Here is a 15025-nt window from a genome sequence, read left to right on the forward strand (position 1 = left end):
CCAGCAGCCATTGATTTCCAAACTAATTTATTTCTCAGAGTCCAAAACTTTCTGTGAGTCCAGGCCCAGAAACTTCCCCGGTCTTGATGGAGATCCAAGCTTCTTAAGCCTCAAACTCAAACTCAAAGTACTGTGGGTCAAAATAGTGGATGCGGACATAACCATCTTCACCACCGCTGCTGTAGCTGGAGAGAGAAGAGCCAGGGACCAATCAGGTGCCCCCTCTGGGGCAGGGAGACAGGCCTGTCGGGCAGGGCACGGTAAAGGGATAGAGGCCAGTCCCGGGCTAAGCTCAGCTCCCTGCACGGAGCCCTACCTCTTGCCATCGGGATGGAAGGCAACACTGTTGATGGGTCCGAAGTGACCCTTGACTCTTCCAAACTCTTCTTCAAAGGCCAAGTGGAAGAACCTGGAGGAGGGTGGTGGGAAGGGACAATTCACTCTCCATCTCCTTCCGAGACACGTTGGACGTACCACTCCCCAAATGCAAAGTAGAGAGTGGGGAATGTGAACAAAATAAGACGGGGGGGGGGGCGGGGGGCAGACTGGATAGCTAACTTCCTTACTGCGTGCTGTGCAGCAAGGGTTAACTCGGTAACTCATGCATTTGATCTGTACAACTGTATGAGGTAAGTGTATTATCGCTGTCCCCATTATACGATCGCTAATCGGGCACAGAGAAATACAAGGATGTGTCCAGGGCTTCACAGTGGGTCCAAGGTCATGCTGTAACTGCCGTATCACACACTGTCCCAGGAAGGCCACAAATCTAGCTGCACCTCCTGGCAGCCAAAGAAATAAGGGAAGTCTCGGGTATATGGTTTCTGTCCATCATGAAAGGCACTCCATGGGGTTTTGACTTGGAAGAGCCCCCCCCCCCCCCCCGCCTTTACCTGGCCTCAAACTTGCCAATCCTGGTGGAGGTGGTGGTTACATCCATGGCTTCCTGACCACCACCCAGCACCACCTGAAGGGAAGAAGAAAAGCTAGACAGGCCCAAAGGGCAGGCAAGTCCATTTTCTGTTTCTTATCCCCAGCTCATAAGCTTTTAATATCTCCCACATCAGACTGGAAGGATGCTAAGGGCAGGGCCCAACAGATACTTTAGCCACCTCCTGCCCTATCCCCTGGCGCTGCCCAATCATTGAATCATTGCTCTGGGAATCTCCTCTCTAGCTGACGTTATTTCCTCCAGAATTCAGATCTCCATTGACACCCAGATGCTGGAAGCAGTCTGAGGCTTCAGCAGAAGCCTGGGTGCGCTTCCCTTACATGGTCATAGTTGGGAGAGAGGGCAGCTGAGTTGACTGGACGTTCTGTCCGGAAAGTCTTCTGGTGTTCAAGAGTTGTGGAGTCAAAGAGCTGGAGAAGACAGGGGAAAGCAATCTGTAAAAGGAGTCTTCTTCGGGGAAGTTGGGCAAGTTGAAAGCCTTGCAGGATGGTGGGAGGAGCCCCCCGCCAGGCCCCTTGCCCAGGCTCACCTTGGCTGTGTTGTCCTTGGAGGCAGTGACAAACATGGTCATATCCCTGGATAACTGGATGTCATTGATCTGTCGGGAGTGCTCCTTAACATTCACCAGTACCTCTCCAGACTGGGGAAGGCAGAAGCGGAAGAGTGAGGTTCTGGGTGGCCTGACCTCCACAGGCCCCACTGCTCAGCAGGGCTTCTATACTGCCCCCTGTCCCGGGCCGGGGGAAGGGAGGTCTGGGTTGGGATGGCCTAAGTATTCCCTGAACTAACATTTACCCCCTCCAAAGCCCACATCCAAACGTGGCCCACGCATACATTTCATCAACACTGGTAGTCCATCTACGAAAATACATGCTTATGGTGACATACCTACGGACCTATTAATTAATCAGCACATTACAAGGGCAGAGCACTTTTCACTTACTCCTTTCAACAGTCACTGAATTGTGAACAGTCACAATTTGCCAAGCATTGTACTATATACTCAACACCTGTTTTCTTTCCTTTCTTTTCTTTTTTTTTGAGAGAGCACACAGGGGAGGGGCAAAGAAAGAATCCCAAGCAGGCTCTGTCAGGACAGAGCCTGACGCGGGGCTTGAACTCATGAATCAAGAGATCATGACCTGAGTGGAAATGAACAGTTGGGTGTTCAACCGACTGAGCCACCCAGGCGCCCCTAAAGGACATTTTCAAAGGAAGAAAGTAAGGCTCAGAGCGCCTGAGCTCACCCCTCCCCAGCCAGGGGTGGAGTCACAGTCCACAAGCACTGCTGTGTGTCCAGCTTTTTTTAGATCTTCTCCAAGGGCCATTTCACCTCCTGATTTCCCTTCCCACTCAGCAACCGGCTAGCCTGTACAGTATAAAGAGCAGAATTTGAGAGTCTGCCCTCAAAAGCACCTTTCTGTGCCTCACCTTCTCTATCTAGAAAACAAGATTACTAAAAGCCCACCACCGAGGTTCACTATAGGGAGACTGGGACTGTGTCTTGTTTGACTTCGTTGTGACATGAACCTGGTCTACATTGTGCAGACACTGGTGAGATGATTAAAAGGTCTTTTGAGCACTGGGCCTCACACACACTAGACCCTCAGAGAATTTTCCTTTCCTCTCCTGAATTATTTTTGTTGTTGTTTTTAAGTAAGTTTTATGACCATTGCAGGGCTTGAACTCACGACCCCAAGATCAAGAATTGCATGCTCTATGGACTGAGTCAGCCAGGTGCCCCTTTCCTGAATTATTATTAGTTTTTAACCTTTTTAAAAAAATGTTTATTTTTGAGAGAGAGAGAGAGAAGACAAGTGGGGGTGGGGCGGGGGGGGGGGGGGGACAGAGGATCTGAAGCAGGCTCTGTGCTGACAGCAGCGAGCCCGATGTGAGATCATGACCTGAACTGAAGTCGGATGCTCAACCGACTGAGCCATGCAGGCGCCCCATTCCTGAATTATTTTTTACCTATTCTGTGGGAAGGATGTATTTTTGTCTCCTCCATCAATGTGGACACATGGTAGGGACATATCTGGCTCCTGTATTTCGGGGAATAAGCACACCAGCTTTACAGTCAGGCCTATCCGAAGGCACAGATCAGTTCCACTCTTTGCTGGCATCAAGCATGATTCATGCCTTTGACTTTGGTTTCCATTCCCTTTCTGCAGGTAGGTCTGGAGGCTAGTGGACTACAGCCAATGTTTGCTGAGTGACTGACTAACCTTTATGGTAGTGCCCTCCAGCATTGCCCAGGCACCCAAACAAGAAATCAAGACAGCCTGGGCTTGGCCCTGTCCTCATCCCCCATCTCATCAGTCACCCCTACATCTCTTGACTCTCAGGTGCTCCACACCTCCAGAGCTATTGCCTCATTCAGGTCCATTCTCTGAACTATGCCTGCAAAAGCCTCTAAAGAGAAAATCTGATCAGCAATAACCATTTGAAGATTCCTCGCTACCAAAAGGAAAATCACAGTTCCTTTACCTCCTGACACTCGAAAAATCTAGTCGCTATCCACTTTCTCCAACCGTGTCCCAATGACACCAGACTCTCTTCTGACCAGTCCCCCTACTCCCTTAACTCTGTGCTTTTGTGTGCACTGTTCCTTTCACCTGTGGAACTGCCTTCTCTTCTTGCTTGAAGCTCTATTTATTCTTCACGGCTTAATGTACGTGCCACCTTCTCTGTGACGGAGGGCACTTTCTGTGCTTGGCTCAAGACCTCCGTGGTGGCACAACTCACAACCTGACTCATGTGCTAGCTGTTTGCCAGTCCGTCTCCCTGGGGACAGGGCCCATGTCTGATTCATGTCTTTGTCCTAAGAGCCCAGCATGGCACTCAGTAGTGGCAGGAAAATGCTTACTTGTGATCATTATTAACCTATCCAGAGTACTCTGTGACAAGTTTTTCAAATGCCTGATGTGCTTTGATCCTTGCAACGTTTTACAGATAAACAGGCTCAGTGAAGTAACTTGCCTAAATTCACAGCTAAAAAGTGGTGTTCTTCACTGCTGTGCTATCCTGCCTTTTGAAGGGAATCGTTCTGGTGGACTTGGGCCCCACCCACCTCCTCACCTTGGCACTATACTGGTTGAGCTCTCCGCCCTCGTGGCCCGCGATGATGCACTCCCCCAGGGGTCCCCAAACGGCACTGGTGATCTTGGAGTCGTTGCAAGGGATCTTCATGTAGGGCTCGTTGTTGTCTGTGTGCAGAAGAGGTCAGGCCCTGGGCTCTGGAGCTACACCCTGTACCCCAGCCCCGGTCCTCACCCCCTGAGCTCTGCCTCACCGATCTGGCTTGGATCCCGCAGGTCAAAGAAGCTCACAAAACACTGATAGCCCATCTGCTTGTCCGTGGAGAACATGATGATGTTGCCCCCAAAGTCAAAGCCACATGTCCGGACAGCTGAATTGGTCTTGAGTAGGGCCAGCTGCTTCCCTGGAGACAGGCAGTAATCTGGGTTACCCCTTGTCCAACGCCATTGAGAGGAGGACACTCTCTACATCTACCTATCTTCCTGTTCACTGCTTCTCCTGGTCTAGTGACCCCAACCCACCGCCACCTTGGTGGCTGCGTTTTGGCTCAAGATTTTTAACTTCCTCTCTGTCTCTCCTCAGACATCCTGCCGCTGTGGCACTGCTCTCATAGCGGAGTGCAAATATATCTGTCTTCTCAGAATTTCTCTGCGTGTCTCCAGTACCCAGCATAGAGCTGGCACAGAACTGGGTGCCGAGTAAATATTTATTCAATGGAGCAAGTTTATAGGCTCCCATGTCTTCGGTCTGTTCTTCCAATGCTCCCCACCGCCACCGGAGTTTGTTAAAACCGAACATGCTCTGCCCCGCTGAGGGACAGCACGCCAAGTCTGACGGAACAAAGCCAAGCTCCTGAGTTTGTCATTCATGGCCTATTCTGACCCTTGCCGGCCTCATCTTCTCTCCTATTTTGTCTCCTAAGAAGCAGAAACTCCCCACAGATCAGATGACTTGGACAGGACACTTGCCATGCTTTCGTTCCAGTCTGTGCCAAAGTGATGACCTCTTTCTCATCCTTTAAACCCCAGCTCACATGACATTTTTCTTGGGAAACCTTCCCGGGTTGCTTCCATCCTCAATCCAGACATCAGCTGCCCCCCTCTGGCCTTCCACAGTGCTTTGTGCTTTCTCCAACATGGCTTATGTCTCACCACAGTGCCTCCTTTTATTTTATTTTTTTAAGTTTATTTATTTTCAGAGAGAGTGTGGGAGGGGCGGGGGGGGGGGGGAGGGACAGAGGATCCAAAGCGGGCTCTATGCTGACAGCAGAAAGCCTGACGCGGGGCTCGTACTCACAAACCGTGAGATCATGACCTGAGCCGAAGTCAGCCCCTCAACCGACTGAGCCACCCAGGTGCCCCGTGTAGCACCTCTTTTCTTGTCTGTTATCCTTTCCTTGTCTGCTTCCTGTTCCTCAGAACAGGAGCCATGTCTGGATTTCTACTTCCCCAAAACGTATTCACCTAAACAGGTATACTGTAGGTTCTTGCTGTTTGAGGAAAAAGTAAACGATCCAGGCTTACCTGTTTCACAGTCCCAGAGACGACAGCTGTTGTCAGCTGAGCCGGTGAGGACATGTTTGGTGTCCCCTGAAGAGGGTGTTAAGAAATAGAACCCAGTTCACCTGAGCCCCTGTCCTCCTGGAACACCAACTGAATCACCTCCCCACTCAGCCCCCGCCAGCCTTCCTTCCTCTCTTACCTCGGAGCATTCTACCCTCCTCATCTAGAACTGCAACTTGTCCTGACTGTTCCCCCAACCAGGGTACGGACTGGGGATTAGGAGGTAGATATCGTTCCCTAGACCCACAATATCATCCCAAACTCTCAACTCCAAGTTGGCGGCCTCTCCGTTGCTGGCAGACCCTGGGAGCACAGACTCAGAGAAAAGACAAGGATACAGTCGGCATCCACACACCACACAGCTCCAGTATGGCCCATGTAAGTGCCCAGCCTCTCACCGTTCACAGAGTACCACACATTGACGATCTGGAGGAGTTAATGACAGCGACACGTGGTAAACATCCCAAGCAGAGCAATGGCCTTCTATTTAGAGGTTCCCCAGGAACCCTCCACAGCCTCTACTGAGGCCACGTTTTACCCTCTCCTGCTCATTTCTTGGGAAACAGCAGGTTGCTGGTAAAATGAACAACTCCTAGATTCTCCCTCTTCCTGCAGGTAAGTGGCAGGGGCACCAGGAGGCTTGCAAAAACATCTCCAAGCCATTGTCCCAGTCCTCCCCCAAACTCTCAAATACAGTGCTTCTCTCCTCTGAGCTTCTTTTCCTATCTGTAAAATGGCCACAACAATAATGGCCTTCTTCAAAGGGTAGCTGTGAAGCTTCAATAAAATGGTGTCTAAGGGATTTAAAATATAAATGACTAACAATTCTTCACTCATACACACCGGGTACTTACTGTGCTAAGCTCCTTACTTGAATCTCATTTAACCCTGAAGGCAACCCCACGAGGGAGGTACTATTTGTACCCATAATGTATAAAAAAAGGAAATGAAGTTTAGACAGATTAAATGACAGGCTCAAAGTCACGCTGCTATTGGACGTGGGAGTCACGATTCAAATCAGGTCTGTAGGCTTCCCAACTCCCACTTTGAGCCACTAGTGTTAACGTCTTCCATAGGGAGGTGCCTCAAAGGGCAGTGCTGTGAGAGGCTGTTTGCACTCAGTGAAAGGCGGGATGGGGCCCAGAAGGACCGACTGAAATGAGCCCAGGGACACCCCCATAAATCCTCTGTTGTCCCTCACAGTCCAAGGATCAGCTGTCCTTTTCTAGAGATGGTGTGTTCCCCTACCTGGAAGAATAGTTTTGTTCTTTCTCAGATTGGTCCCTTCCCAGTCCCCTGAAGGGGCTGACTCTCATCTCCGTCCCCCTTCCACAATGGTCTGTGGCTTTTTTCCTCCTGGCTACTCCTTCCTTCTACCAACAACTGCGTTTTCCCGATAAAATGCTTCCGGTAAAATGACCATCCCGGGATGGTCTCTCCCTACTTCTCAGAATGGGGCGCTCTTTGGTTCTCCTCTCGGGCAAAACTGGCTTGTCCACCCACCGCCCAGTGAGAGTGAACTCGCCCCCTCTCGGCCCCTGCTGCAAGGTCCCGCCGGCCCGCCCTCTGCCGACGCTCACAGGGTCCTTGGCCACCGTGAAGAGGAGGTCTCCCTCGCGGTTGTACTTAATCTGCGTAATGGACCGCTCATGGCCCTGCAGCAGGATCGGCTTCTGTGAAGACAAGACGGGAGTGTCACCGCCAAATATCGGCCCCTGCTCCAGCTCCAGACCCCCAAAGACCCCCCATGCTAACACCCCAGCTCAGGGGAACTCACCATCCCTGCGTTGACGAAAGGAAAGCAGCAACGTGAGTGGGACCGGAAAGGGCTTAGCGCCACTTCCGGATTGTGGGTCTCCGCCCCTTCGCTCCCGGAAGTGGTCGGGAGCGGCGTTGCCATGGCGGCATCTCTAGGTGGGTAGGCGGCCCCGCCCCTCTAGGGGCTTCCCGAGCCTTGCCCCGAGTTCATTTCCTGCTCCACCTTCACCACTTAACCTCGACCCCTGTCCCAGCCCCAGCCCCAAACTTTGGGCTCCTGGATCCATCTCCTCGGCCTCCAGGGCCCTGCCCTATTCGCCAGTCTCACCCGGGGCGTTGGAGAGCGAAGGAGAGATGTGGCAGCGGCTGGCTGAGGAGGGGAGGCCAGAGGAGGACTGGGCCCCGCGGGCGGCAGTTTGGTGGGGGTGAGGGTCACTCGCGTCTCCATCCAGGGCAGGTGCTGGCTCTGGTGCTGGTGGCTGCCCTGTGGGGTGGCACACAGCCGCTGCTGAAGCGGGCCTCCTCCCGCCTGCAGCAAGTTCATGAGCGGACCTGGGCCCGGCAGTTGCTGCAGGAGATGAAGACCCTCTTCTTGAACACTGAGGTACGTCTGTGAATGGCCCCTTTCTCGCGCATAGCTGCTAAAAATGTGGTCTCTGGAGTCAAACAAATCTGAGTCAGAGTCTGCTCCCCACCAGCTTACTCGCTGGAAGCTCTTAGATGAGACGCCTGTCCTGCTTGAGCCTCAGTTTCATCATCTGTAAAATGGGAAAGAATGGTAACCATCTTATAGGGTAGTTGTGAGGATTCAGTGAGGTGAGGCACATAAAGCACTTAACTAGTACACAATTGGTGTTCAATCTATGGCTGCTGTTACTAATGTTTTATTATGGTGATCCCTCCAACAGACCTTTCCAAGGGAGGACTTGGGGCTTAAATTGACCCTGGGGTGGGAAGATCTAGAGAACTACCCCTGACCTCAGTGCTGCCCGTCTAGGCTAGTGGGAAAGACAAGACACAGACACAACCACCTCTCTGGGCTAAGGGCTATGAAAGAGGTACAGATTAGGTGCCTCCTGAGTTCACAGGAGGGAGGTTGGAGCTAGGAGCCTGGGGGAATGCTTTCTGGAGGGAGTGACATTGGCACTCAGGGACTTGCAGGAGGGGGAAGATGGGAGTAGCAGGGCTGTGGGAGGGGCATTCAAGGCAAAGGCATGGAGTTCAATCAGTAACTTCCTGTCTGCCCTGAAGGGTCCTTTTCAGAAGGCTAAACACTCTCTGGGCCCTTATAGCTACCCCTCCTTCTGAGGAAAGGCGTAGCTAGAAGCTCAAAGAAGGCAATGCTGCTCAGTCCAGCATCACACTGACTGCAGATTTCTTCTGTTTCCAGTACTTGATGCCCTTTTTCCTCAACCAGTGTGGCTCCCTTCTCTACTACCTCACCTTGGCATCAACAGGTGGGTTTCTGACTTAGAACTGCCATGCTCAGTGGTGGAAGCCACCCAGAAGAGTCACTTGGGGAGGGTGCCTGAAACACCTTTTTTCCATGAGTGAGGGAGAGCCCACTATCTCCAGTTCCCTCTCTGCACCCTCTTCCCTGAGCAGTTGGGGCACAGTGGGCTGATGATGAGTATGCTGCCAGGCATTTGGGTTGATCTGAAGCCCGGCAGTCTTGCGCAGCAGCAGAGGAAGAGGGAAGGTTCATTTTGCTGTGCTGATGGCTGGCGCTGACACTCTTGTTTCCACTGTGTGCTACCTGTCTGACCCTGTGTAAGTCTCTTAATTGAGCGTTGGTTTCATAGGATGGTCTTCTTGCCATTGAGAGAATTAAATTCAGTGTATGAGAAGCATCTAGCAGAGTACCTGGTGCACACTGTAGGAGCTCAATTAATATAAATTTCCTTTCCCCCACGGATTGATGACTGTCCTCTACTGCATCAGAAACTGTGCTGGTTTTACACATTTTATAGCCATACCTCAGAGATACTGCAGGTTTGGTTCCAGACTACCGCAATAAAACATATATTGCGGAACAAGGCAAATGAATTTTTTCGTTTCCCAGTGCATATAAAAGTTATGTTTAGGGGCATCTGCTGGCTCAGTATGTGGAACATGCAACTATTGATCTCAGGGTTGTGAGTTTGAGTGTAGAGTTTACTCAAGGATAAGATTTAAGTGGGAATGCAAGCTGGTGCAGCCACTCTGGAAAACAGGATGGAGGTTCCTCAAAAAACTAAAAATAGAACTACTCTATGACCCAGCAATTGCACTACTAGGTATTTATCCACGGGATACAGGTGTGCTGTTTCAAAGGGACACATGCACCCCCATGTTTATAGCAGCACTATCGACAATAGCCAAAGTATGGAAAGAGCCCAAATGTCCATCGATGGATGAATGGATAAAGAAGACGTGGTATATATATACGATGGAGTATTACTCGGCAATCAAAAAGAATGAAATCTTGCCATTGGCGACTACGTGGATGGAACTGGAGAGTATTATGCTAAGTGAAATTAGTCAGAGAAAGACAAAAATCATATGACTTCACTCATATGAGGACTTTAGGAGACAAAACAGATGAACATAAGGGAAGGGAAACAAAAATAATATAAAAACAGGGAGGGGGAGAAAACAGAAGAGACTCATAAATATGGAGAACATAACAGAAGGTTACTGGAGGGGCTGTGGGAGGGGGGATGGGCTAAATGGTAAGGGGCACTAAGGGGTCTACTCCTGAAATCATTGTTGCACTATATGCTAACTAATTTGGGTGTAAATTTTAACAGATAAAAAATAAAGTTAAAAAAGAATAAGATTTAAAATAAACATTAAAAAACAAAAAGTTATGTTTATACTATTCTGTAGCCTATTACGTGTGCAATAGCATCATGTCTACTACAACAACGCACATATTTTAATTAAAAAATACTTGGGGCGCCTGGGTGGCTCAGTCGGTTGAGAGACTGACTTTGGCTCGGATCGTGGGTTTGAGCCCCGTGTCAGGCTCTGTGCTGCTTGGAGCCTGAAGCCTGCTTCAGATTCTGTGTCTCTCCCTCTCTCTCTCCCCCTCCCCCACTTGTGTGCATGTGCTCTCTCTCTCTTACAAATAAGTAAAAAAAAAATTTTTTTCTTTTTAATCTTAAAAAAATACTTTATTGCTGGGGCACCTGGGTGGCTCAGTTGGTTAAGTTCAGTTGGTCCTACTTTGGCTCAGGTCATGGTCTCACAGTTCGTGAGTTTCAGCCCTACACAGGACTTCATGCTGACAGCGGTGAGCCTGCTTGGGATTCTCTCTCTTTCCCTCTCTCTCTGCCCCTCCCTCCCACTCTCTCTCAAAATAAATAAATTTAAGGGGCGCCTGGGTGGCGCAGTCGGTTAAGCGTCCGACTTCAGCCAGGTCACGATCTCACGGTCCATGAGTTCGAGCCCCGCGTCGGGCTCTGGGCTGATGGCTCAGAGCCTGGAGCCTGTTTCCGATTCTGTGTCTCCCTCTCTCTCTGCCCCTCCCCTGTTCATTCTCTGTCCCAAAAATAAATAAACGTTGAAAAAAAAAATTTTTTTTAAAAAAATAAATAAATTTAAATAAATAAATAAACATTAAAAATACTTTATTTCTTGGGGCGCCTGGGTGGCGCAGTCGGTTAAAGCGTCCGACTTCAGCCAGGTCACGATCTCGCAGTCCGTGAGTTCGAGCCCCGCGTCGGGCTCTGGGCTGATGGCTCAGAGCCTGGAGCCTGTTTCCGATTCTGTGTCTCCCCCTCTCTCTCTGCCCCTCCCCCGTTCATGCTCTGTCTCTCTCTGTCCCAAAAATAAATAAACGTTGAAAAAAAAAATTAAAAAAAAAATACTTTATTTCTTGAAATGGTAACCATCATCTGAGCTTTCAGCATGACATGTATAATAATAAGGAACAGTTTGAAATACTGCAAGAATTACCAAAATGTGACACAGACATACAAAGTGAGTAAATGCCGTTGGAAAAATGACAACGATAGACTTGCTCGATGCAGGGTTTCCACAAACCTTCAATTTGTTAAAAACACAGTATCTGCAAAGTGCCATCAAGAGAAGTGCAATGAAATGACGCTGGATTTCTATTGGATTGTGATCATGATGCTATGAAGCAGACATGATATCCGTGTAGGAGGTGAAGTTACAAAACTTGGGGCAATTTATTTCCCTTCTCTGAAGTCAAGCATGTTAGTGCAGAAGGATTTGAAGCTATGTATTACTCCAAGTTTATGTTCTTGAACTTAACTATGAGAAGTCCCCCTGCTGTGGTTTCGTCTCCCGTGGAATCTCACCCAGGCCCCAGAGAGCTCTGGAGAACCCCTCAGAGGCCACAGAAGGGTGAGGAGACAGGCTGACCTCAAGACCTACCACTTCAGCTTCAACTAGAGGCTACATTTATCCCTTTTACATGTGGGGCTTCTCATAAGACATCATTTTTTTTTTAATTTATTTTCAGAGAGACAGAGACAGCATGAGTAGGGGAGGGGCAATGAGAGAGGAAGAAAGAGAGAATCCCAAGCAGGCTCTGCACTGCCAGCACAGAGCCTGATGTGGGGCTTGAACCCACGAACTGTGACATCATGACCTGAGCCGAAATCAAAAGTCAGATGCTTAACTGACTGAACCACCCAGGTGCCCTGAGACGTCATTTTTTAAAAAGGTTTATTTATTTATTTTGAGAGAGAGCGAGTGGGGAGGGGCAGAGAGAGAGGGAGAGAGAGAATCCCAAGCAGGCTCCGCACTGCCAGCACAGAGCCCGATGCAAGGCTCAATCTCACGAACTGTGAGACCATGACCTGAGCCGAAATCAAGAGTCAGATGTCTAAACTGACTGAGCCACCCAGGCGCCCCATAAAACATCATTTAACAGGAAGTTTGAGCACCTGGGTGGCTTAGTCAGTAGAGCATGTGACTCTTGATCTCGGGATCGTGAGTTCAAGCTCCCTGTTGGGTGTGGAGATTACTTAAATAAAACTTAAACCCCAAAAGTTTGAAAAGCAAATAAAAGCAAGTTTGAAAGCCTCTGGCACTCCCTGCTGCCCAAGAAAGCCAGCTGACTGCAGTTAGCCCCTTACCAAGTTTTGAGCAGATGGCAACGTTAGGGTCCTGTTATCTCCTCTCCTGCTCTACATCCATCTTTTAGCATCTGTCTATTCTAGTAATCAACAACAGTGGTCACTTTATCAAAGATGTATAGCTTCAGCCAGGAGCTAGACACATTATCCTGTCTTATCGTCTTATCTTACCGCAGCGCTGTGGTACGGAGGCGGAGGCGTTGTCACCTTGCTATCACTGTTGTACTTGTAGACTGCAGAGGTCAAGGGCCTAACCAAGGCGGCACAGGGAGACCTAGGTCAGCCTCACTCCAGTGCCCTTGCTCTTCCACAGCCCCATGCTGCTTCCCCTCCCCATCTACTGTTGCACACCAGTCGATAGCAGTCCTCGCATTCCATGGAAGGTGTGTGAGCCCCAGGAAGCAGCTCTGAGTAGGTAGTTGGGTCAGTTTCTTGGGTGGGGAATGCCATCCATGGTGGGGACTCTCGGGATGAGAAACAGGACAGTTCCTCCTCTTCCTGAAGCAGGTGAGGCCAGGAATGCTGGGAAGGAATGAGCTGACTCAGGAGCCAACGTGAGCAGTTGGCCTGGCAGTTATTAGTCTTGTCATCATAAGTAGCTCAGTTTCTGATTTAAACTTTTTTTTTTTGTATGCTTGTGTTATAAGCACACTTAACATGAGGTCTATTTTCTTAAAACTTTTTTTTTTTTTTTAAGTAAGCATTACGCTCAACGCGGGGCTTGAACTCACGACCCTGAGATCTAGAGTCACACGCTGTACCGACTGAGCCAGCCAGGCGCCCCCATCTTCTTAAATAGCCTAAAATATAACTTTTTAAGAAGATGGGGGCACTTGGGTGGCACAGTCGGTTAGGCCTCTGACTCGATCTCAGCGCAGGTCATGATCTCACAGTTTGTGATTTCAAGCCCCTGCATCTAGCTCTGCACTGGCAGTGTGGAGCCTACTTGGGATCCTCTCTGCCCCTCCCCTGCTCTCTCTCTCTCTCAAAAAATAAATGAACTAAACTAAATAGATAAATAAATAACATTCTCAGTCGGCCTCAATTTACGTGTCCCCTCTGAGCTTTTGTTTCCTTTATGCAAAATGACAACGCTCTTCTTGCAGTGTTGTAAGATATGTCTGTAAGATACAAAGCACCCAGCACACAATTTGCACTTACTAAGTGATGACTGTGTTTTTGCACTCGTCCTCCTGCATCCTTTGGGCTTTGTGGCCTGTCCAGATACCCTTGGGATCTCAAAAGCCTTCTGAGTACAAAGACCTTATCCTTATCGGCCAACCAGGTGGTCGCCGACCACTATATAGTTCAGGTCTTCATGCTGGAATTGAGGGAGCACCAAATTTAGAGTCAGGAAACCTGGCTTGAATCTTGAGCTTTGCTCTGATTTCATCTGGAAAGAGATACTTTTTTCTTTCTTTCTTTTTTTTTTTAAACAGGCTGTCTTGATAAACTGTTTTGTGCCTAGAAAGGCATTTTTTGGCATCTCAGAGATTTTTTTTCATTCTGATCACTCAGATCTGACCCTAGCTGTACCCATCAGCAACTCTCTGGCCATCATCTTCACACTGATTGTTGGGAAGGTCCTTGGAGAAGATATTGGTGGAAAAGGTAAGTTAGACTGCTTGCAAGTTCAGGAAGCCGCTACTTGGGCCTTGCCACCCCTGGTTAGTCCTTTCCAGAGCCATCTCCCAAGGGCAGGGGAGGAGAGGATCTTTCCCCATCCCACCCCTTTCTTCTGCAGCTCTTCCTTAGAGCCATCAGAGTTTCCTTCCCCTGGGCGTTCTGGGGACAGACCCCATCTGAGCTGGGCGCTCAGCCCTGCACCAGCTCCTCCTAGCGTGGCTGGGCTCAGCCCCTCGATTTCTGCCCATTCTCCCAGGAGCATTCACAGGCATGGTGCTCACCATGGCAGGAATTACACTCTGCGTCACAAGCTCCGTGAGCAAGACCCAGGGGCAACTGTCTGCCCGTTGAGTGGGCCGATGCCACCCTGCAGCGCTTCTGTCTCCAGGAAGCCCCTGAGCTGTGAGGTGCAGCCTCACGTGAGGTGCAGCAGATGGACCTAGCACTTCCCCGCCTGAGCCTCAGCGTCTTCCTCTCTTAGGGGGCTAAGAGCTACCTCGTGGTGAACTGCACAAGAGAACTGGAGCAAAAGGGTTTTGTAACTTCCGAGATCTGTTCGACTGCTAGGATTTAGCACAAGAGACTTCACGCTCCTCCAGCGACCCTTCTGCCCCAGCAGTCCTCTTCGTGCTTTCATGTCAGGCCCCCAGCCCAGCCCCTGTCACTATGGCCTGATCCGGACTGTCACAGCAGCAGGGTCCACGGACTGCATGGAGACAGCCAGCTGTAGTCTGAGCCAGAAATGCAAACAGAAGGCCTCCAGGGCTGTCAGGGGCCCCCGCTGCCTGAGGGGCATCTGAGGGGATGAATGGCAGGTGTAGAGGAGATGAGCGGTCTGGTAGCATCGCCTGTCCCACCCATGAGATGGGTGGAAATCCTCACCAGCCTGCCCCTCTCAGACAGACAGCCTCCTGTGGGCCCCTGCACCACCTCACTCCAGCCATGTGGTACGGTACCTGGCGAGCAGTAGCCTCAAATAAATCTGCACTAAAGAGACG

At 50.0% G+C, this 15025-nt stretch overlaps 2 protein-coding genes across 2 annotated transcripts; one reads left to right on the top strand and one right to left on the bottom strand.

Moving 5' to 3' along the window:
- Positions 1-10: 10 nt before the first annotated feature.
- Positions 11-7468, bottom strand: EIF3I (eukaryotic translation initiation factor 3 subunit I). Its single transcript, XM_047082646.1, has 11 exons — positions 7331-7468; positions 7134-7226; positions 5892-5979; positions 5515-5580; positions 4245-4394; positions 4031-4158; positions 1482-1592; positions 1273-1362; positions 894-967; positions 317-409; positions 11-185 (listed from the first exon to the last, which is right to left on the bottom strand). Exons 1-11 carry the CDS (start codon positions 7451-7453, stop codon positions 104-106), a joined length of 1098 nt encoding a protein of 365 aa, XP_046938602.1. The 5' UTR covers positions 7454-7468; the 3' UTR covers positions 11-103.
- Positions 7426-15023, top strand: TMEM234 (transmembrane protein 234). Its single transcript, XM_047082649.1, has 5 exons — positions 7426-7467; positions 7764-7915; positions 8702-8768; positions 13920-14012; positions 14284-15023. Exons 1-5 carry the CDS (start codon positions 7452-7454, stop codon positions 14376-14378), a joined length of 423 nt encoding a protein of 140 aa, XP_046938605.1. The 5' UTR covers positions 7426-7451; the 3' UTR covers positions 14379-15023.
- Positions 15024-15025: the final 2 nt, after the last annotated feature.

This window comes from Lynx rufus, unplaced genomic scaffold, assembly GCF_022079265.1.
Source record: "Lynx rufus isolate CCGP_SWC_20201006 ecotype Redwood Valley unplaced genomic scaffold, mLynRuf1.p SCAF_2, whole genome shotgun sequence".
Taxonomy (NCBI): Eukaryota; Metazoa; Chordata; class Mammalia; order Carnivora; family Felidae; genus Lynx; species Lynx rufus.

Bases quoted from the DNA above. Each gene is read 5' to 3' on its own strand.
- TMEM234 (XM_047082649.1), top strand. The intron at 7,916-8,701 runs GTACGTCTGTGA...TTCTGTTTCCAG, and splicing joins CCCTCTTCTTGAACACTGAG to TACTTGATGCCCTTTTTCCT. The intron at 14,013-14,283 runs GTAAGTTAGACT...CCATTCTCCCAG, and splicing joins AGAAGATATTGGTGGAAAAG to GAGCATTCACAGGCATGGTG.
- EIF3I (XM_047082646.1), bottom strand. From the start codon at position 7,453: ATGGCAACGCCGCTCCCGACCACTTCCGGGAGCGAAGGGGCGGAGACC. The intron at 5,980-7,133 runs GTGAGCGTCGGC...TAACTCCTCCAG, and splicing joins TCACGGTGGCCAAGGACCCT to ATCGTCAATGTGTGGTACTC. The intron at 186-316 runs GTAGGGCTCCGT...TTCTCTCTCCAG, and splicing joins TTCCATCCCGATGGCAAGAG to CTACAGCAGCGGTGGTGAAG.